Source organism: Balaenoptera musculus, chromosome 16 (assembly GCF_009873245.2).
Source record: "Balaenoptera musculus isolate JJ_BM4_2016_0621 chromosome 16, mBalMus1.pri.v3, whole genome shotgun sequence".
Taxonomy (NCBI): Eukaryota; Metazoa; Chordata; class Mammalia; order Artiodactyla; family Balaenopteridae; genus Balaenoptera; species Balaenoptera musculus.
In genome coordinates this window covers 29,023,758-29,047,519 of record NC_045800.1, presented here as the reverse complement: position 1 = coordinate 29,047,519, position 23,762 = coordinate 29,023,758, and the positions used below count along the sequence as shown (strand labels likewise).

At 40.6% G+C, this 23,762-nt stretch overlaps 1 protein-coding gene across 10 annotated transcripts in view; it reads left to right on the top strand.

Moving 5' to 3' along the window:
- ENTPD7 (ectonucleoside triphosphate diphosphohydrolase 7) overlaps positions 1-23,762 on the top strand; it is a 168,109-nt gene that overhangs the window by 94,171 nt on the left and 50,176 nt on the right. For 5 of the 10 annotated variants that reach the window (XR_005016734.1, XR_005016736.1, XR_005016733.1 and 2 more), the window contains exons 1-5: positions 7,907-8,187; positions 8,484-8,586; positions 9,722-9,907; positions 22,998-23,203; positions 23,448-23,598. Coding sequence is in view for 6 of the 10 variants with exons in the window: in XM_036827754.1 (XP_036683649.1) it covers positions 8,579-8,586; positions 9,722-9,907; positions 22,998-23,203; positions 23,448-23,598 (551 nt within the window). In the remaining 4 variants the exon portion in view is untranslated. Of the gene's footprint in view, positions 1-7,905; positions 8,194-8,483; positions 8,587-8,667; positions 8,800-9,721; positions 9,908-22,997; positions 23,204-23,447; positions 23,599-23,762 lie in introns of those variants that run through there. The other 5 variants (XM_036827757.1, XM_036827756.1, XM_036827758.1 and 2 more) reach the window with 4 other exon arrangements.

Sequence of the window (23,762 nt, the reverse complement as noted above, 5' to 3'; positions counted from 1 at the left end):
ACCAAATGTAAAATAGCTAGCTGGTGGGAAGCAGCTGCATAGCACAGGGAGATCAGCTTGATGCTTTGTGACCACCTAGAGAGGTGGGATAGGGAGGGTGGGAGGGAGATGCAAGAGGGAGGGGATATGGGGATATATGTATACATAAAGCTGATTCATGTTGTTATACAGCAGAAACTAACATAACAATGTAAAGCAATTATGCTCCAATAAGGATGTTAAAAAAAAAAAATGGTAGTAGTTTAGACCAGTGTAGTAGCAATGAGGTTAGTGAGAAATGGTTGGCTTCTGGATACATTCTTAAGGTAGCACTAATGGGCTTTGCTCATGGTCTGGATGGAGGGTGGGGAGTGGGTATGGGAGCAAGAGAAGGGTTAGGATAACTCCAAGATTTTGGGCCTGAGCATCTGGAAGAATGGAGTGTTTCTTACTCCTTTTCTACCATAGTGTGTCATCAAACATTTTAATCTTTGCCAGATTGGTAGCTGAAAAAATGGTATCTAATGTAGTTTTTTCCCTATATTTTAATTGTGAAAATTGTCAAACGTACAAAAAATTGAAAGAATAGTACCCACTTCATACTGACTTAAACAATAAAGGATATTTATTAGCTCAAATAATTGGCTATCCAGAGATACAATGGAATTCAGGTTTCATTTGACTTAGTAACTTAACCATGTCATCAAGAATTTAGGAAGTAGGGGAGAGAGAGAAAGAGAGAGAGAGAGGCTCCCTCACTATACTCCATAAGAAAAGCAAATAAACTTTTTATTTGTCCCAGCAAATATGTCTCTTTATCTGGAATTGGACTATATGCCCACTCCTGAAAACACAGCTGTGGCCAAGGGATGGGATTTTGCCCAATACCTTATTAGACCTGGCTTGCATGTCCCACTCCTAGAGCCAGGGTGGAGTCAGAATCCTCAAATACACACGGCCTATGCCTGGGGAAGGTGCCTACACTCAAAATCGGAATGGATGCCAAGAGAAGGGGATAAATATCCTTCTCCCCATGCCTTCGTCCCAAGTACTATGGGAATTTTAAACTTTGCCATACTGCACCCCACCTCCCCAGCTGGAATCTCTGAAGAGTGGCCTTTCATTTCTCTGAATGACCTATGGCATTGATTTCCTGCGTTTGTCAAATTTTCAATCATCCTACTTGTTAATTCACTTCCTACAGTTGCTGTCATCTTTTTTGCACTGCTATGCCATCATTTCTCAAGATACTCCAACACGTGGCAGTAGTGTTATCAGACTTTTACTGAAGGTTTAGGGTCATGGGGAGGATTATAACATAGCTCAGAATTCAAAATTGAACCCTAGATGTCAATGCTATTACCTGAAATTTCCCTGACCACCATGTCTTGGGGACTAGTGATTTTAAAATATGTCTGCAAATTGTTTGATACTTCTCTCTTCAAAAAGTGGAGCCTAATTGCCCTACCGTTGAATGTGGACTGAGAGTTAGTGACTCGCTTTTAACAAATAATACGTGGCATAAGTGAAGACATGGCTTCTGAGGCTAGGTCATCAAAAGAAGAAAGCTTCTACCTGGCACTCACACTCTCCCTCTCTCTCAGATCACTCTGGGAGAAGCCAGCTTCCACATCATGAAGACACTCAAGGATCCCTGGAAAAGTCCCATGTGAGAAGGCACAGAGGCCTCCCACCAATAGACAGCATCAACTTGCCAGCAATCACTTAGCAGCGTATACTTTAGTGCCAGTTAAGATGTTAGATGATTAGAACTCCAGCTGACATCTTTCTTTCTTTTTTTTTTTTTTAAATATTTATTTATTTATTTATTTGGTTGCACCAGGTCTTAGTTGAGGCATGTGAACTCTTAGTTGCGGTGTGCATGTGGGATCTAGTTCCCTGACCAGGGATCGAACCCAGGCCTCCTGCATTGGGAGCATGGAGTCTTATCCACTGTGCCACCAGGGAAGTCCCCCCAGCTGACATAATTTTTTTTAATATTTATTTTTGTTTAAAAAAATTTATTTTTTTGGCTGCGTTGGGTCTTCGTTGCTGCACGTGGGCTTTCACTAGTTGCGGCGAGCAGGGGCTACTCTTCGTTGTGGTGCGCGGGCTTCTCATTGCAGTGGCTTGTTGTGGAGCACAGGCTGTAGAGCACAGGCTCAGTCGTGTGGTGCACAGGCTTAGCTGCCCTGCGGCATGTGGGATCTTCCTGGACCAAGGATCAAACCCATGTCCCCTGCATTGGTAGGCGGATTCTCAACCACTGTGCCACCAGGGAAGTCCCCCAGCTGACATCTTGATTGCAACCTCATGAGAGACCCTGAGCCAAGCTGCTCCTAAATTCCTGACCCATGAAAACTGGGAGAGATAATAATTTGTTATGCAACTATAGACAAAGAATACAGGGACTCTCTCATGGGCTGTTCTCTCCAGTCCCAACTGCCACCATCTTGCAGAGGTTCCTCATCTTTCTTTCATCTCATTTGTTTTTTCCTTTACCAGAGCTCCCTGAACCTAGTCTCTAGTGGGAATGCTCAAAATTCCTGTATTTTATTTGGAGAGTAATTGAAGTCTTCTTGGTCTAAACCTCTCCCATCTAGACTAAGCCCAGGGGATCCCACTCTCCCTGACCAAACATACCCATTATGGTCCAAAACCTAGATATTCTGTCTTCCTACCTGGCCAGCTGGTACCAGGTCCACTCAAACAGCTGACAGCTTTTAAAACAAGTATTCTTGCCCTAATAGAAGTATGCATGAGCAAAGTGCTACAAGAGCAGAGAGGAAGCATCTAAGCTGACTGGGGGAGCTCATAGAGAGAAGGTGACATTTGAGCTGAGTTTTGAAGGATAAGTAGGAGTTCATTTGGTAGAGAAGTGAAAGAAACTCACTTATGCAGAAGTAATAACAAGTACAAGGGCTCAGAGGTAAGAAAAGGCATAATTCTGAGACGTGTAAATATGTCAGGGTTGTGAGAATACCTGTTGAGGAGCTTGGTTGATGTTGGGGGCTAGATCATATCAGGCATTGTAAGCCACATATATCAGTTAGGAGACCAAAGCTAACAGAATCCCCTGATTCAACTGACTTAAAAATAAGAACAATAATGAATTTAGTATCTCAAATAATAAGTCCGTAAGTAGGGCTGCTCCCATGTTGGTCACCTTCACAGCTTAATGATGTAATCAAGGACCCAGGTTTTTTCCATATTTCTATTCTGTTATTCCCAGGCCTGCCCCCTACCCCCGTGGTTGTAAGATGACTAAAGCAGCTCCAGGTACCCTTAAGATGACTTCTGGAGGTAGAAAAGGGGCCTTTTCTTCTCTCTCATTATGTAAACTTTTGATTGACATACTCCTTTTAAGATGGAGAAAGCCTATCCCAGAAATGTCTTCCCTCCTCCTCCCATTCCTCCCAACAGCTGACTTCCCTTTAGTATGATTGGCTAGAATTGCATCATATGCCCAGGCTCAGTATTTGGTAAGGGAATAGGCCACCATGATTGGTATAGACCAGTCACAGTTTACTCCCTAGGGCTGAGGTGGGAGCTAGCACTCTTGAAGCACATGGCCAAGCATAGCAGTGTGGTTACTAGAATAAAATTGGGATTCTGTTAACAAGGTGGAAGAGAGATCGTTGGTGTTTTGGGTAGGCAGTCAGCAGAATCTCCCACACCATGCCAAGGAATTTGAACTATATCCCATTGAGATGGGAAACCACAGAAGGATTTTAAAACAGGAAATAGCATGATTATATTTCACTATGTCAGAATAGAGGGGTACTCAGGAGGGGCATGGGTCTGGAGGTAGGGCCACCAGTTAGACGATTTCATCAGAAGATATTAGAGAGGATTTTAGGCATTTGAATTAAGAACACCTAGTGACTAATTGGAATGGGAAAAGGAAGTAGAAGGAATAGATTCAAGAATGACTTGCATGTAAACTAGACAGCTACATGTCAAAGAATGAAATTAGAACACCACCTAACACCAAAAAAACTCCAAATGGATTAAGGACCTAAATGTAAGACCAGACACTATAAAACTCTTAGAGGAAAACATTGGAAAAACACTCTTTGACATAAACCACAGCAAGATCTTTTTTGACCCACCTCCTAGAGTAATGAAAATAAAAACGAAAGTAAACAAATGGGACCTAATTAAACTTAAAAGGTTTTGCACAGCAAAGGAAACCATAAACAAGATGAAAAGACAACCCTCAGAATGGGAGAAAATATTTGCAAATGAAACAACGGACAAAGGATTAATCTCCAAAATATACAAACAGCTCATGGAGCTCAATATCAAAAAAACAAACAATCCAGTTAAAAAATGGGTGGAAGACCTAAATAGACATTTCACCAAATAAGACATACAGATGGCCAAGAGGCACATGAAAAGATGCTCAACATCACTAATTATTAGAATCAAAACTACAGTGAGGTATCACCTCACACTGGTCAGAATGGCCATTATCAAAAAATCTAGAAACAATGTTGGAAAGGGTGTGGTGAAAAGGGAACCCTCCTGCACTGTTGGTGGTAATGTAAACTGATACAGCCACTATGGAGAACAGTATGGAGGTTCCTTAAAAAACTAAAAATAGAACTACCGTATGACCCAGCAATCCCACTACTGGGCATATACCCTGAGAAAACCATAATTCAAAAAGAGACATGTACCACAATGTTCATTGCAGCACTGTTTACAATAGCCAGGACATGGAACCAACCTAAATGTCCATCAACAGATGAATGGATAAAGAAGATGTGGCATGTATATACAATGGAATATTACTCAGCCATAAAAAGAAACGAAATTGAGTTATTTGTAGTGAGGTGAATGGACCTAGAGTCTGTCATACAGAGTGAAGTCAGAAAGCAAAACAAATACTGTATGCTAACGCACATTTATGGAATCTAAAAAATGAAAAATGGTACTGATGAACCTAGTGGCAGGGCAGGAATAAAGATGTAGACATAGAGAATGGACTTGAGGACACGGTGGGGGGCAGGGGGGAGCTGGGGCAAAGTGAGAGTAGCATTGACATATATACACTACCAAATGTAAAATAGTTAGCTAGTTGGAAGCAGCAGCATGGCACAGGGAGATCAGCTTGGTGCTTTGCAACGACCTAGAGGGGTGGGATAGGGAGGGTGGGAGGGAGGCTCAAGAAGGAGGGGATATGGGGATATATGTATGCATATGGCTGATTTACTTTGCTGTACAACAGAAACTAACACAGTATTGTGAAGCAATTATACTCCAATAAAGATATATTTAAAAAATTTTTTTAAACAAGAATGACTTGCAGATACCTGCTTGGGTGAATCACAGGGTATTTTGCCAAAGTTGGAATATGCATGGAGGAGGTTTGGGTGGATAAGGTGAGAATGGAGAGACAGTGAATTTGGTCTTCGACAATGAGGTACCTACAGGACACATGAAGAGAGATCAGTAAACTTGGAGGGGAGAGCAAAGACCACATTAAATTCCATTAGAGGTTAGGGCAGGATGGAGTGTGGAATGAAGGAGAATTGATGAGGAGAAATAAAGCAATGCAGACAACTGACACCTAGTGTGGGACTGGTTTGACTGATTTTGCTCAGGGTGGGTAGAGTCAAGGACGTCTTGAGAAAATTGCAAATGTAATTGTAGACAAGCCTTTAAAAAGCAGTTAAAAACCTGTTTTGAAATATGGATTTCTGTAATTTGTTTCAACATGTTGAATTACAGCAAATGAGATGGAGAAATGATCTCAACCCATTTTTTTTTGGCCTCCTAACTGGAAACCTCAGAACTTAGCCCTGTAGGCTGTTAATCAGATAAGCACTGCAGGCTTTACCATGCCTGAGGGCATATGAACTGATTGAAGGGATTATTGTCCAAACCAGATGGACAAAGAAAGTATAATGAGAAAGTGTTGGGATTAAAATGTAGGTTTCTTTTCTGTTTTTCTATTTTGTAACAGTAGTTACAAAATATAAATTAGATGTTTCAATGCACCTTCAAGTTCTAAGTTAATATAGTTCATAAACCATATGAATCAAGTACTATTTAAAACATAAATAGGAATTTTATTTCCACTCAAAAACACTCATTTAGTGGAACACTGGAGTTTGAAATATACATAGATTAGACTTAGAACTGCACAGTTGGCAGGCAACTTCAAGAATTAAAAAAAAAAACAAAGCCAAAACATTTGTTGAGCTTTTCCCATGTCTACCTTATTCCAGGCACTGAACTGGGCTCTAGAATAAAAACACCTGGTATTTTGTATTTTTTTGTGGTTAATCCTAACTTTTTGCAACTATTATACTCGATGTGGTTTCTGGGGCCTGGATAAAATACAACACTTGAAGCAGAGTAGGGACTGAGGGACAAAAAAGAAAATTGAGAATTGAAGGAGAAAAGCAACCTAGGAAACCCAACAAGTTTGGGAGGGTAATGGAGGAAAAAAGAAACAGTCATGAGAGACTGAATACGCAAACTGGATAATGGCCAGACCGTATATGACAATTAAAACTCTGACCCACAGCCCCTGCAGCAATCAGCCCAGAACTCTCATGACTGGTCAATGACCGTCAGCGTCCCTAATTTTTGCCCCTGCCCTTCCAACTCAGGACCAACTGGAGAAGGTCAAATATGCTCCCCCAGAACAATCACATAAGATGCCTTGCTTCTAGTTAGCCTGCCTCCAGCTTCCCCATGCCAGTACTCGGTGCATACATGAAATCTTCCCTTTTTGTTTTTCCACCTTAAACTTCCCCACTCCCTTAACAGCCTTTGATTCTCTGCCAGATGCCAAGTGATAGTGGTTGACTGCCTTGTTATAGCAGGCATAGAATAAATAGCCTCTTTGTTCTCATTTCGGTGGTCTTCATTTATTTCCACAGTCAGTCATTCATTTATTGATCATATATTAGTTGTATCTTATGTGCCAGGCAGTGCCCAACATTGCTATGCAAGCAGGTAGTCCTTGCCCTCAAGGATATTCTGTCTACTGGGATAGACAGATACATAAATATAATTGTAATTCAGTGTGGTAAGTGAAACAACAGGCATCTATAAAGGAGGTGTAGATCAAGTAAGGCTTTTAGGGGAAGTGACCCTTAAATCGAGTGGTAAGGGATGAGGACGAGTTGACCTGGTAAAGAGGCAGGGAAGGATACTCAAGGCAGGTGGAGGGGAGGGGGTGGAGGAGGCAGAGTGAGCAAAGCCCAAGAGGGCAGAAACCACAGAGGTGCGTTGCTGGAGCATGATAAGGGAGGCGAGGAGCAGCAGCAGGTGCTGCATGGGCAGGTCGTGGACGGCCATGTGTGTGCCAAGTTTGTAAGGACTTGGACTTCATCCTGTCCAAGCGGCTCCCGCCTGGACATGAGAGAAGGGGCTGGTGTAAGCAAGGTAGAAAAACAACATTCAGGAAACATTACCTTTTGTGTATCACTGTTAAGGTCCGGGAGGGCAGGGACACAGCTGCTCTTAATGTTTGGCTCACAGTAGACATTCAATGAATGTTGAATGAATGGATATAAGCGCTGCGGTGTAGTCATCATTACCCACCCCCCCAACTTGTGTTTTTTTTTCTCATGGGACAACACAGTGGATCCGCGGCATCTGTTTGGGAGGCTGTAGGGAAGGTTTGTGGTGGGAGAACTGCCATTCTGCAGGGCAGGATTTGTGGACACAAAACCTCCGACTGGCTTTAGGCAAGGGATGCACTTGTGTCGCGAACACCCCGAGACCCACCCACCCGAGCCGCTCCGTCCTGAAAACGGCCGCAGAGAAAACAGCCAGCAGAGAACTCGCGCCACCGAGAGGACAGCAGCCGCAAGGCACCTGGACGCCGCTCGGTACTGCTCACCTGTGAGCCACAGCCGGCCCCTCCAGGCGGAGCCCCGCACGACGCCCTTCCGGATTGGACGCGCTCGAAATCCCGGGGCGGGCATTAAGGCCTAGCGCTCTAGGGGACTGGCCACCCTGGCGGACCGACGTGTGGCCGACGGAGCTGGTTCGCCCGCGGCCCCTGCTGGGTGGAAGGCGGGCCCCTCTCCGCGGGCCCCCTGTTAGTCATTGGCTCCCTGCGGTTTCCTTGGGGACGTGGCGCCGCCGGCGGCCCAGGCCTCCTTCCGGCTCGGGTAGAGGCCGCGGGGAGCACCTCGGGACCTAGCAGAGCGGAGCTGAGGGGGCCGGCGGGCCGCTCGACCCGTGAGTGTGAGCGCGGGAGGGCTGCGGGGCCGGGAGGGGCGGCGAGGGGAAGAGGGAACCCCCATCCCCGCCACCTGCGGACCGCGGGTTCCTCGAGGACGTCGCTGGCCCTCTAGAATACCCCGCTCCCAGGGAGCCCGGGTAGTGTCCACTGAGCCCCAGGAACAAGAGCATACGGATCTGGAGTGGGAGCCCGGGGAGTGGGTGGACGCCATGAGCTTCTCGTGGTGGGGTATGGGGTCTAGTCTCGTGGGTACTGCTGGAGGTGAGCCGGAACCCCAACCAACTCTTTCCAGGCTGCAGACTTCGGAGATGACTGGGACTAGGAGACCACCTTCTCAAGGCAAAAGGAAAAGGAGGTGACAGGCCTTGAGACCACTGAAGGGAACCCATGGCTAGGTAAGGTTGCAGACTTTATCCTCAGCTGGGAGCTCAGTGGGGGGGTGGCTGGGAGATTGTTACCAGTGAGGTTTGCTCTAGGGCTGCATCTGGACTTCGCAGCCTGGTCAGATGGATGCAAAGATCAAAGCTGCATTCTTTTGAAGGCAGATTCAACAATACCTTACAGCCCAGAGCCCCCGGGGTGATAGAGTGAGTGCTCGCTCAGCTCTGGTAAGTGCTGGATTGTAATGTTCTTTCAAATTCCACTTGAGTGAGGCTAGGTGCCCCTTGAGGAGGTTAAAAAAAACAAAAAACAAAAACAAAACAAAAAAACAATTTTTTTAATGAACTTTGAAAACAGACCGAGGTCCCTCTGAATTACTATGGAAAGTGAACTTCACAGTTGAATATGTTTATCCATACATTATAACACTCTGAAGCTTTCAGAAAAGATTAATGTGGCTCTGTGGAGCAACATGTACCAAATGAGACAGTTGTCAAATAGAGTAAGTGGAGAAAGATGCAGAACAGTAGGTATGGTGTAAAACCAAAGGAATGGAGATACACACACAGACACACACACAGATATATTACCTATATGGTATGTATTTATGCTTGTGTATACATAGACTATCCCTGAGTAACAGTGGTTGCCTCTGAGAGGGAAATGATGGGGTTAAGGCACAAGACTCACTTTCCACTATATATCCTTTAAACTGCTTGATTTTTTTTTTATTGTGTGCGTATGTTACCTATGAAAATATTTTTAAAAATCAGTTGAATAAATTTTCTGACTATCCAGTTTTTTTTGACAGCATTCTTGATGGGAATGTTACAAGTGCTCTGATTCTTCAGCGTTATGAGATTGCACAGGGAGACTGGTGATCTTTTCATTGACATGAAGTTGGTTCTTTGAACTGCATCCCAAAGTGCAGACCCTGGAAAAAGAGCAGAGGAGGCTTTTTTTATTTATATAGTAGAAGCTCCATGAACTATGTATGTCCTTTTCTAAAATTCGAGACTAAATGAACATTTAGACTTCTGGGGGCATGAATTTTTTGCCTTTATCAGGAAGCGCTTTAATTCAGCTTAAAAACCATTTTTTAGCACTGGATTGTACAGACTTTTCTTACTAATGTTTGTCTCATTTCAGGATCAGTTTTTCCTACCTCTGCCCAGCCTCCTGGTACTTCACTGTGCCCACAGTGAGCCCATTTCCCCGGCAGCGGGTGGCATTCCTAGGACTCTTCTTCATATCCTGTCTCCTCCTTTTACTTATGTTAATCATGGACTTTCGACATTGGGGTGCTTCATTACCACGAGACAGGCAATATGAAAGGTGAGTCAGCTTTACATCGCTTCGATTGGCTTTGGTGTTGAAGTCATAAATATTTTGATAAGCTGTTTAACACACTACCACCTTTGACTCTTTTGGGGAATACCACACTTTTATTAGTAAAACTGCATGCCACTTATTACATAAAGAAGATCTTAAGCCCCATTTTGGCAATGTTCAGTTTTGATTCAGGAATGCTGTTGCTGCATTTTAACCATGAAAGACATCTTTCTGTTTTTTTGTCTTGGTGGGCAGACTTACTGGGTGCATAAATATTTAGGATTGTTATGTACTCTTGATGAATTGACCCTTTTATCATTATTAAATGACTCTGTTTATCTTTGATTATATTCTTTGCTCTGAAATCTACTAGTCTGGTATTAATATATCAATAGCAACTTCAGCTTTCTTGTGTTAGTGTTAGCATGATAGATGTTTTTCCATTCTTTTAGTTTTAGCCTATTTGTGTCTTTATGTTTAAAGTGAGCTTCTTGTAGGCAGAGTTTAGCTGAGTTTTTCTTTCTACCCAATCTGACAATGTCTGCCTTTTATTTGGGCCGTTCAGGCTATTTACATTTATCAATTGTTTAGGTTTTAATCTGTCTTGCTATTTGTTTTCTGCTTGTCACATCTGTTCTTTGTTTGTCTTTCCTCTTTTTTTCCCTTCTTTTGAATTGAGTACATTTTTTAATTTTAACCCCTTTCTTGGCTTATTAGATATAACTCTGTTTTTATTTTTTCAGTGGTTGCTTTAGGGTTTAGAGTATACATCTTTAACTTATTACTGCAAGTAATATACTTCTTCACACACAGTGTAGGAACCTAACAAGAGTGTACTTTCATTCCTCTCTTTCCCCTTGGCCTTGGTGCTATTGTTGTCATACCTTTTACTTCTACATATGTTATAAGCTCCACCATGTGTTATTATTTTTGCTTTAAGCATTCAATTATTTTTTAAAGAGGTTTTTAAAAATAAGAAAAAAAGGCTTGTATATTTACCATTTCTGGGGCTCTTCATTCCTTTGTGTAGATTTCATATTTCCATCTGGTTTCATTTTCCTTTTGCCTAGAGGTCTTCCTTTAACATTTCTAGTAGTGTGAGTCTGTGGTTGGTGAATTCTTTAAACTTTTATATGACTGGAAGAGTCTTTATTTTGTCTTCCCTTTAAAAGAAATGTTCACTGAGTATGGAACTCTAGGTTGATCGTTTTTTTCTTTCATTACTTTACAGATGATGCTTCACTGTCTTCTGGCTTGTCTTAGGAGAAGTCTGCTGTCATTTTTATCTTTGTTCTCTCTGTACATAATGTGTCTTCCTCTGGCTGCTTTTAAGGTTTTCTCTTTATCACTGGTTTTAAACAATTCAATTATGATGTGCTTTGGTGTAGTTTTCTTCATGATTCTTTTTTCTTTTTTCTTTTTTTTTTTCAAAGACACCAATTGTACTTGAACATTTGTTACTTTTATTTATTTATTTATTTATTTATTTATTTTTGGCTGTGTTGGGTCTTCGTTTCTGTGTGAGGGCTTTCTCTAGTTGTGGCAAGCGGGGGCCACGCTTCATCGCGGTGCGTGGGCCTCTCACTATCGCGGCCTCTCTTGTTGCGGAGCACAGGCTCCAGACGCACAGGCTCAGTAGTTGTGGCTCACGGGCCTAGTTGCTCCGCAGCATGTGGGATCTTCCCAGACCAGGGCTCAAACCCGTGTCCACTGCATTAGCAGGCAGATTCTCAACCACTGCGCCACCAGGGAAACCCTCTTTTTTTCTTTTTTTTAAGATTTTTTAAAAAATAATTTTTATTTTTATTTATTTTTTTAAATTTACTTATTTTATTTTATTTTTGGCTGTGTTGGGTCTTCGTTGCTGCGCACGGGCTTTTCTCTGGTTGTGGCGAGCGGGGGCTACTCTTCATTGGGGTGCGCAGGCTTCTCATTGTGGTGGCTTGTCTTGTTATGGAGCATGGGCTCTAGGCACACGGGCTTCAGTAGTTGTGGCTCGCGGGCTCTAGGGTGCAGGCTCAGTAGTTGTGGCGCACAGGCTTAGTTGCTCCACGGCATGTGGGATCTTCCTGGACCAGGGCTCAAACCCGTGTCCCCTACATTGGCAGGCAGATCTTAGCCACCACGCCACCAGGGAAGCCCTAAAGATTTTTTTGATGTGGACCATTTTTAAAGTCTTTATTGAATTTGTTACAGTATCATTTCTGTTTTATGTTTTGGTTTTTTGGCCCTGAGGCATGTGAGATCTTAGCTCCCAGACCAGGGATCGAACCCACATCCCCTGCATTTGAAGGCGAAGTCTTAACCACTGGACCACCAGGGAATTCCCTCTTCATGATTCTTATGTTTGTGATTTGTTGATTCCTGGATCTATGGATTATAATTTTAAATCAAATTTGGAAAAATTTTAACCATTATTTCTTCAAATATTTTTCTATCCTCTCCCACTTTTCATTTGGTGTCTCCAGTGACATACTGAGCCGTGTGACGTTTTCTCACAGCTCACTGGTGCTCTAGTCATTTCTTTTTTTTTTTTTTCAGTCTTTTTTCTCTCTGTTTTTTCTGGATATTTTATTAATATATTGCCATGCCTTCCGGTTCATTAGTATTTTCTTCTGTAGAGTCTAATCTACTGTTAGTTCAGTGAGAACTGAATACCTTTTTTCACAGAAAATATATTTGAATTATTTGATATAGTTTTAATGCCTTACCAGTTGCATAGAAGATCTATATTCCTTTAAAACAGTGATTTATTTTGCTATTTTTTAAAGGTTAGTTTATGATTAGGCTACAGAATGAAATGATGACATGTGTTCATCATCTTCAACATGATTTTCTCTTTATTGCATCCCAGAAAGTATCAGTTAGGAGGCTTTGGGCTGCAAGTAACAGTCAGACCAACTTAAATAATAACAAAGTTTATTGGCTCACATAACAAGAAGTCCAGGTGTAGAGGGACCACAAGTTCAACATTGGCTGTCAGGATGGGAGTCTCTGTCTCAGTTGCCCATTTTGTCAGCTTACTAAATGGTTGCATAATAGCAGCCAGGGAGGGCTACCTGCATCCTCACTCATGTCCTGCAGGAGAGAAACGGGTCTTCCATGCTTTCTTATAAGAGTGAAGACCCTTCCTGGAAACCTCCAGCAGCCCTTTCCTTGAATCATTTTTGGTAAGAATTGGGACACATACCTCCTCCCCTTAATATTTCTGGGTTGTTCTGTCCCCAGAATTTCTCATTTCCTATTCACTTTGGTCATTCATTCATTCATTCATTCAACAAACATTTATTGAGCAGCCACTGTGTGCTGGTTGATAGGAACTAGGGCATGGAGACTTGGTACTTTTTCTCAAGAAGTTTATATTTTCAAACTTTTCTCCTCTAGCAGCACTATTCCTTTGTATTTTTCTTTCTTCCTTTTCGAAGAGGAAACACTTGTTTAGATAGATGACTTGTGTTGTCAACAATTGGTCTTAAGAAGCCTGTAGCTTTGGAAAACTGAGCCCATAATTTGAGTTTTTTAAATGCTTATTGAGGTTTTCTTGACATACCTGAGCACAGTTTCTCACTGGAACATAGCATGGTCTAATTATGGAATTCTATGTAGGATAATATGGCTGGAGTAAAGACTACTAGGCAGTGAGTGGTGATCTATATAGCTGGAGAGGTAGATCAGGCTGGGCCTGTTAAGCCATTTTAGGGGGTTTAGACTTTATCTTAAGGGCAGAGGGAAGACTTTGAAAGGCTTTGAAGAGTGATATGATCAGAAATGCTTTTTACAGAAAGGTCACTTTGATGGCATGGTGGAGAATGAATTGGAATCCTCCAGTAGAGAGATGATGGTGGCCTAGACTTGGGTGGCAGCAATGATGATGAAGAGAAGTAAATGCATCTGAGGGATACGTGGGAGGTAGAGTGATCTGATAGTTCTTATCTACCACTAAACTCAGGTGGCCAGATTCAATAGATACTTACGCTGAATTAACTGAAACAAGTTAGCCACAGAGCTAAGGAACACACAGACTGTGCCTGTGTAGTGATCTTAACAAAATCCTCACACCCTGTAGTGCTCTGGCTGAGCAGCCAGCAGCCATATAGCCTAGAGCTCCTTGTTCTTTAATGAAAGGTTATGTGCATATGGCCACAAATTACCATGTGTCCTTAAACTTCACTCATGGCTGCCTACATGAGTCATTTAGGAAGCAAACATCTGTTGAGAGCTTGCTGTGTGTGTGACTCTGTGCTAGGCACTAGGGTACAAAGATGAATAAAACGTGGCCCCTGCACTCATGGAGTTAATAATCTAGTTAGGGAGGCAGATGTGAAGGAATAATTGTTTCCTGATGAGATAATAGTTTAAGTATAACTATGTAGAATCAGGAATAAAGAATCAGGAACTGTACATAGTCAAGAATGAGGAATAAAGTTAAGAATCAGAATTAATCAGAAGAGGCTCATGAGTAACCAAATTTGATATCACTGAGTTCATGTACTAAGAGCTTATGTACTATACTGATAAGAAAGGCTCTCACATAGAGGCTGTTTACTTTTGTTTTACATACTGTTTTTTTGTTTTTGTTTTTTTAACTTTTTATTTTATATTGGAGTGTAGTTTGTTAACAATGTTGTGTTAGTTTCAGGCGTACAGCAGAGCAATTCAGTTATACATATACATATATCTATTCTTGTTCAAATTCTTGCCCCATTTAGGTTGTTACATAATATTGAGCAGAGTTTCTTGTGCTATATAGTAGGTCCTTGTTGGTTATCCATTTTAAATATAGTACTGTGTAATGTGCATACTGTTGTAATTAGCTTAGTTCTCTCTTGTCTCAGGACACAGCAAATAATAACAAGTTAGAATGGTGGTAGTGGGAAGGGTGTGATGGTCATTAGATGCGGGCACATTGATGACAGTAATTAATAACGTACTGACATCTTGACAGTGAGGCAGGAGAGAGGAAATTTATTAAAAGTAGACTCAGGGGCTTCCCTGGTGGCACAGTGGTTAAGAATCCGCCTGTCAATGCAGGGGACCTGGGTTCGAGCCCTGGTCCGGGAAGATCCCACATGCCGCGGAGCAACTAAGCCCATGTGCCACAACTACTGAGCCTGTGCTCTAGAACCTGCAAGCCACAACTACTGAGCCAGCGTGCCACAACTACTGAAGCCCACGCATCTAGAGCCAGTGCTCCACAACAAGACAAGCCACCGCAATGAGAAGCCTGTGCACCTCAATGAAGAGTAGCCCCTGCTCGCCGCAACTAGGGAAAGCCCGCGCTCAGCAACGATGACCCAACACAGCCAAAAAAAAAAAAGTAGACTCAGTAACTCAGAATTTCTACAGACCGTTTCTATAGTGCTAAACAGTTCTACACATTTTGTTAAAACTATTTTATTATACAGTCTAATTATTTGTGTTAACGATGACTTTAAGTCAGTGGTTTTCAACTTTATGTATCCGAATCACTTGGGGACCTTTAAAAAATGCAAATAACTGGACTTTTTCTCAAGGTGATTCTAATATGCAGCCTAAGTTGGGAACCATTGCTCTACAGTTTAGTTATATTTATTTGGGAACGAGGTATTGTGGTATAGGGGAAAGAGGATTGATTTTAGAGCTAATCAGCCCGTCATTCTCTAGTTGGGTTATCTCAGACAGGTGCTGTATTCTGGGATCTCATTTCTTTAAGTATAAAGTGGAGGTAAAATGCCTGCCTTGTCTTGTCATTTGGAGTAAAAAAGAAAAACACCTAGGACTGCCTGGTACATCACAGTTATTAGTCTTATTAGTATTATTTGGAATAATCTTGATTTTTCTGTTCTCTAATTCTGTTTTGTGCCCTGCAAATATGCAATGAAGATAAGGGGAAGCATTATCTCCATTTAAACTTTTTCCTTCCAGAATTTCTTTTTTGTGGCAGCTGTTACCTACTTAGGCACTGGTAAGCACTAGCTGATGATAAAATGATTAAACAAATAATTAGGAATTGATGAAAACACCCAACACTCAAGTTCAACAGCTTATAAAAAATTAGGACAAGTGCTTGTGGTTGTGATTTTTACATTACATACATTGAATATAGTCATATTTTTTCCAACTTAAATTGTTCTTAATTCACATGATGAAATTATATCAATATTTTATATTGAAAAAAATGTTTTAATTTGAATTTTTCAGCCATTGGTGGAACCTAGCATATCACTTCTTTTTTCTTTTTAATTTTTAAATTTTATTTTATTTATTTTTTATACAGCAGGTTCTTATTAGTTATCTATTTTATACATATTAGTGTATATATAGCATATCACCTTTGAGGTGATATGGCCCAGGATTTTAGAAGCCTGCACGGGGGTTTTCCCTCAGTAGTTTCAAAGCTGAAGAGCTGTTGTTTTACAAACATATACCCACATTGCTTCTGGAAGGAGAGAGCAGAAGGTTTGCGTCAGAACTAGAATTTAGGAAAAGGTAAATTTACAGAATGATGGGTGTCAGTAAGGATAGAATCCAGAATTTTTTTAAAATTTATATTTCTAAAACAAGCTTTATTTTTTAGAGTAGTTTTAGATTCACAGCTAAATTGAGCAGAAGTACAGAGAGGTTTCCCATATACCTCTTGCCTTCCCCCGACCACGCACAGCAAAGCTATTTTTAAGAATAATTTTTGTTAGATGTGTTTTAATCAACTATTTATCTAGCATGTGGCATATAAGATGCGCTCCAACAACTTCATCCTACTTAGTTCATATTTTACACCCATTTATTCATTCATCTATTCACTTACTCAACAAACACTGTCTACGCTGTGGTATCCAATAGGGTAGCCACTACCCACAGAGGCTATTTAAATGTAAATTAATTAAAATTAAATAAAATAAAAATTCAATTCCTTATTTGTACTAGTCACATTTCGAGTGTTCATTGGCCACATGTGGCTAGTAGCTATCCTATCAGACAGTGCAGAAAGGGAATATTTCCATCATATCAGAACGTTCTGCTGGAAAGTGCTAGTCCTGGATACTGGGTAAATTGTTAAAATTTATTAATAATTTTTAGTATAAGGGGTACTTTTAGCATGTATTCATACATATCGTGCAAGACAAACAGTGAACCGTTCTTACTTAAATGTTCTGTATATTCAGTACATTTCTTTTTCACCTTAATGTTTAATATTGTTCACTTTTTGGTAGCCCCACTACTGTCTTTATTAGTGGGGAAATTTTTGTCTGGTTGACTTATTGTCCTGAAGAATGTAGCTATTGAAAGGTGGTGCCTTCATGTTCCTTTGCCATCTGGGAATAACTGCGAATGAGAGCTACTGTGTCAGCAGTCGGCTCAATACTGACCTTCCTTAGGAGTTTTAATCCTGTTTAAAGCAAGTGAAAAAGAGCCATTACTTATGGTTAGAATAAAAATGATAAACAGATATACAGATGAAGTTAAGGGTTCTTATGTACAGTGGAAAAATTCAGAGATTTTGCTGGTGAAATTGAAGGCATTTATTTGCATTTATTCATTTATTCATTTACTTGTCCTTAATGGTGTTTATAATGTTTATAAGCAGAGCTTTAGATTATAAATGTTCGTGACTGCTCTGATTAATCTTGTTAGGAGATAAGTAGTAACCTTGCAAGATGCTTTTCTGGGTATGCATTGCTGTCGTCAGTCATGCACAGCTGCTTTGGCTATAATGTCATTATATTTGGTTTCGAGCCTTGAACAGAGTTGGGATACGATGACATTCATCAAAGAGGTGGTAGCTCCATGCTGATGGGGGATCACTTTAATGGACTTTTGGCATATTACTGAGTTCTTTTTGAACTCTAGAAGTGGTATAATTAGCGTTGATTTTGTAAGCTAGGTAATGGTTTGGTTAGTTATTGCTCTAATGCTGTTAATGTCTTGAGGATAATGGCAACGAAAAGCAATGTCTTCCAATTCTGCCTTGGGTGATGTATACGTGGGTATCTTTCTTTTCATTGACTCAGCAGTGACCAGAGGGAAATCATGTTTCTCAAATAGGATATATGTGTGTGAGGCGGGGGTAAGTGCATGTGATGGTGAATCAGATCTCTCCTGGGACGGTGGATGTGAGGGGTCCAAAGCTTTTGGAACTTTTCTCTTGGGCTTTAGGTCTTCTTTAGGGGTTGACTTAGTGCAGTATCAGCAAAGCAGAAGGATCCAGCAATGCAAGTAATTAACCACGATGGCTAAGGCTAGGACTGCAAATCAGAAATGAAAATATCCAAGAAAGGACCAGTGATCCATCCGTGTTAGGAGCCTAGACAGAGGAAGACCTTCAGGTGCTTGAAAAGTGTAAGAAGCCTGATTAGGTCATAAGAGGTCAGAATTCCAGAACTTTCTGTGGCCTGAAGCAACTGATCAAGGATTCAAGTGGGAAATGTAACGTAAATGTCATCTGGTCCTATCTTTCTCCCTTGTATTCTAGTGTCAGCTGACTTTTTTCTGCCAATGCACACATGGCGACTTCTAAGAGAAGAGAAAGCAAAGTTGAGTTGTACCCAAATTAGAGCTGTAAAGTTGCTTATCTTGACAGGAACCAAAAAGGATGACAGGATGCTTTGGAAAGCCATTGAAATTTTCTAAGGAGACCAACTGATTTTGAATATAGCTATACAAAGACATAGATGAATTATTATGTTAGTTAACAAACTAGCAGCTTCATATTGTGAGCTCTAGGCCCAAGGCAATCAGTATTGATTGATACGTATCAGAGAAATGTGAGGAACATTGTGACTGTATTGAGGTATGCAGTTAAGGTAATTACTCTTGAGAAGCTGAGAGTCTAAATGGAGAGGTGGAGCAAACAAATATGAAAGAAGTCTTAGGGCTCATACTGAAATGTAAGCAAACTGCTTAAAGAGAATAATGACACTCCACATGTTAGAACAGAAGGAGGAGGCCTTTTTTAGATCATTACAAGAATCAGCTTGTTGAGGGGAGGCTTCTTTTTTTTTTTTCTTTTCTGTATTCAATATCCTGTTATAAATCACAATGGAAAAGAATATGAAAATATGTATATGTATAACCAAATCACTTTGCTGTACATCAGAAACTAACACAACATTGTAAATCAACCACACCTCAATTTAAAAATTTTTTTAAAAACCCAGAAGTTTAGAAGAAGTTGATTCCAGCCCTCGTGGATGACTTTGAGACGTTCAAGACTTCAGTGGAGGGAGTCATTGCAGATGTGGTGGAAATGGCAAGAGAATTAGAATTAGAAGTGGAGAGGGGAGGCTTCTAGAGAACTGGGAAGCCATATCAAAGAAGGGAAAGGGGGAGGAATAGGTAGAGAAGCAAACGGATGTTAGAAGGAAAAAAGGTCGCATTAGAGTAGTGGTTCTCAAAGTGCTTACTGACGCTTGGGAGTCTCTGAGATCCTTTCAGGGAGTCTGTGAGGCCAAAACTATTTTGATAATAATACTAAGATGTTGTTTGCCCTTTTAAAAAATTGTGTTTAAAAACACATAACACAATTTACCCATCTTAACCATTTTTAAGTGTATAGTTCAGTACTGTTAAGTATATTCACATGGCTATGCAGCCAATCTCCAGAACTTTTTCATCTTGCAAATCTGAAACTCTATACCCATTAGACAACACCCCCTAATTTTTCCCTATCCCCAGCCCCTGGTAACCACTATCCCATTTTCTGTTTCTATGAATTTGCTTACTTTACATACTTCATATAAGTGGAATTATCTAGTGTTTGTCTTTTGTGACTGGCTTATTTCACTTAGCATAATGTCCTCAAGGTTCACCCATGTTGTAGCGTATGGCAGGATTTCCTTCTTTTTTTAAAGGCTGAATCATATTCCATTGTATGTATATACCACATTTTGTTTATCCATTCATCTGTCATGGACATCTGAGTTGCTTCTACCTTTTGGCTATGGTGATATTATTTGCCTTTTTCACTGAGTTGACATTTACACTGATGACGCAAAAGCAATGGTGGGTAAAACTGCTGGTGCCTTAGCACAAATCAAGATAGAGCACCAAGTTATACTAGTAGTTATGGTAGTCTTCATTGTCACACAATTGCAGTGGGAAGAAAAGTCTAATTCCACTTAAGAATATCTTTTTAATATTCTGTGTGACAAAATGGGAAATAGGAATTAAGCACTTCTGTTGCATACTCAGGTTGTCTCAAGGAAAAGCACTTAGGCAATTGTTTGAGTTGTGAGCTGAACACAGTCATGGAATACTATTTTTCACTTGAAAGAATAACTGTCAGAAAAACTGTAGATTTCAGATGTGGGTATTTCATAGACATTTTCTTGAAAATGAATGAAGTAAAAACCTGTCACTTTAAGGAAAATAACTGTCAGTATTTATTGCCAGTGATAAAATTTGAGCTTTTAAGTGAAAATTAGAAGTTGGGGAAATTTGTATCTGCCACTGTGAGTTTGATAGCTTCCCAATACTTAAAAGACTTTTTTGATAAAATTGGTAGTGATATTAATGAATGTGTGTGGTTTTTTTGGTAGAATGAAATGTGTCAACGTTAAGATTTGCATAGCTCAGCGAACCAGTATTTTCCAGTATATGATGTGACAACATTACGCATGGGTAAAAGCAAATTAAAGTGAAAGATAGACCAGTGCATTTTAATGTAACAGTATGAGAAGTTCTTAGAGTTTAGATTCCACATTGCAACCAACCTTTAAGAAACTCCACTTGTTGAGTTTCAGTGTAGTACCAATGATCTAAAAAGTACTCTTCCCTTTTCCAACAACATATCTGGGTGAAGCTTGATTTTTCTTCATATACTTCAATCAGAACAACTTATCGTAACAGATTGAGTACCGAAGCAAATATGAGAATCTAGTTTTCTTCTATTAATCGAGACACTAAAGAGATTTGCAGAACTCTAAAACAATACCACTCTTCTAACTTCTTTGTTTTAGAAAATAGTTGTTTTTCATAAAATATGTTGATATGTAATGAGTTTGCTATTGTGTCTAAATAAATATTTTTAAATGTTCTGTTTTATTTCTAACATGGTAAATATAGATAGATGTACCACAAAAGCTCTTTGGGGTCCAATAATTTTTTTAAGACTATAAAGGGGTCCTGAGCCCCAAAATTTTGAGAACCAATGTACTGGAAAAAGTTATTCATTAAGCAGGAGGGGACAGGATCCAGAATCTTGTCAAAGAGAAGTAGAAGGGGTGGTTTTCAGAGAAGGAAAGCAGATAAAGATCTGTGAAGTAGAAAGATTGCTGATGAGAAATGAAAAGTCACTTTGGGCTCGAGATGGATTATCTTGCCTATTTCTTTCCTATCTGTGGTGCACAGATGTCTGCCCAGCTTTCCTGTGATAGAAGTGAGCTGTTATGAGTTGATTGGTGGATTGTGAGCCCGTTTCAGCCCAATCATTTGATTAGAATGGGAAAGTCTGTGGTGGAATGGAATCTTTAGGACTGTAAACTTTCTAGTGTGTAACAGACTTTTACCATCTGCTTCACTTCCCGCAACTCACTGTCATATCAGATCCAGAAAAAGGTTCTACCTGACCCTATCCTATGCAATAATTTACAGCATTGTATTGAAGCTCAAATATATGTTCTCCTCTTTTTAAAAAAATGCATTTTGTGTTACAGAATAGGAAAGGTACTCAGCTCTACTTTTTTGATTTCAGAACTGTTTCTACACAGTCTTCTTTTCATCAAGTTTGCTTTTCTGTCCAAAATGAGGAACTTTGTAGTCTGTGTAGCAATGTGAAATCACCAGTAAACACAGGCTAGATTGTTCTGAGAGGTATGACACATGGCTTACTTTTCTGGATTTACTGTGAAGGGAATGTTACCTGCAATTCAAGGCCCCTCACTTGCATGGGCCCCTTTTGTATTTGTAATGTTGAATATTCTGTTTAAAAGAACCTTCCTCCCCCATTATATTAGTTTCAGGCTTCACAGAAGCTAGTTCTAAAGGGTTCTGTGTAAGGGTCTTGGGGATCTGGGGGTTAGCTCTAAAGGCACTGTTGGATGATAGGGCAGAAGGGAGTTTAGGTGTATTACTTGAAAAAATTCACAACATTACTTTCAGAATATTCATTCAATTATTAGCTCAACCTCTGGTAGTATTTATTCAAATTTAAAAGAATCTAGAAGGCAAAATTTTAGTCTGCCTACCATGCATTATATATTAGCACCAAGAAAGAGCTCTCCTTTTTTGAGTAATAAGCTAAAAGCCATTCTCACTCTCACCGGGCTCCTGTTCAGGTGAAGCCTTTGAAGAGGAGTCATCAGTGACATTTGTACTCTTCAGACCCTTACACTCTGAGGAAACTTTAATATTTATTAAAGCCTCATCACTCAGAAGAAGGGTTTTACCAGCTTTTAGCCTTCTTTTCTTTCTGGATATTTCAACCCTTTTCTCCAGAGAGTCTTCTGCTATTTGTTCTCCCAATAGTTATCATGTGACAATAAGAGCAGAGGTAGCAGCACAGCGCTGTGCTAGCTGCTCAACATGCATTGTCTCTCTGAGGGTAGAGACTCCTAACTACCCTCATTTCACAGATGAGGGAGCAGCTTGAGAGAAGTAATTTCCTGAGGCTCACAAAACATAGAAAGTGCTAGAGCTGAGACTCAAACCTTGGGGTTTTGGTGGTAACATCTTTACTTGTTCCGTCTTCCTGCTGTCAGCCAGGTATCATTCCACCATATTCTTCATGTTTATATACAGAAAGGATAGATAAATAGAAAAGAAATTATTAGAATTGCTTTAGTTATCTAGTGTGCATAGCAAACCCCCCTCAAATTTAGTGGCTCAGTATTTACTCAGGCCTAGAAGCCCTTTAATGCTTAGTAAAAGATTTGCTACCCTGGCCAGTTTCAGAACTGCCCCCAAACTTAGGGGAGTCTTTTGGTTACCTAATTTCAGTATAAACCAGCTGTTGCCTCATATACATCAGTAAATATGGTCAATATTGTTTCATTCCTTTGTTAGGATGTGTAGTCCCATGTGCCTGGCACATGTAGGCACTTAATGAAGACTCACGAACAGATGAATTAAGTGGTGGTGCTATTTCCCTAACACTAGTTTCTCTTTTTGCCCGGCTTAGGTATTTGGCTCGAGTAGGAGATCTTGAAGCTACTGACACTGAAGACCCAAATCTAAATTATGGACTTGTTGTGGACTGTGGCAGCAGTGGCTCTCGGATTTTTGTTTATTTCTGGCCAAGACATAATGGGAATCCTCATGACTTGCTGGACATCAAACAGATGAGAGACCGTAACAGCCAACCAGTGGTTAAAAAAATCAAGCCAGGTACTAAATGGAATATATTTCATTGTCAGTCTCTTTTATCTGCTACAGAAATGAGAGGACAGAAGAGAAGAGGGAGAAAGAAAGCTACCCTTTTCTTCTGGAGGTTCTGGATAATGGGAGGGATTCATTGCTGCCCTACTCTTATGAAATAAATGTTTAGGACCTTAAACAGAACCTTATGGGGTATCAGTCTTCTGAGTCTATGTGATCTGCTCTTTAAAGAAAGTATCTTATCTTACTTAAGGAATCTCTGCAATGGCAGACACTCCAGAACATGCCAGCGATTACCTTCGTCCTCTGCTGAGCTTTGCTGCTGCTCATGTGCCTGTGAGGAAGCACAAGGAGACCCCCCTTTACATCCTATGCACAGCAGGCATGAGGCTTCTCTCCGAGAGGTGAGATGCAGGAGAGTGGGTGGCACAAGAGTTGAAAGTGCAGTTTCATACATTATTCTCTGTGGTTCCCTGGTCTGAAGGCAGGATGTGGGTATAGCACACAGAGTTGACAGGTGGCACTAAAAGACTTCTTGCTCAAAATAGAGCAGAGCCACTCCTACACC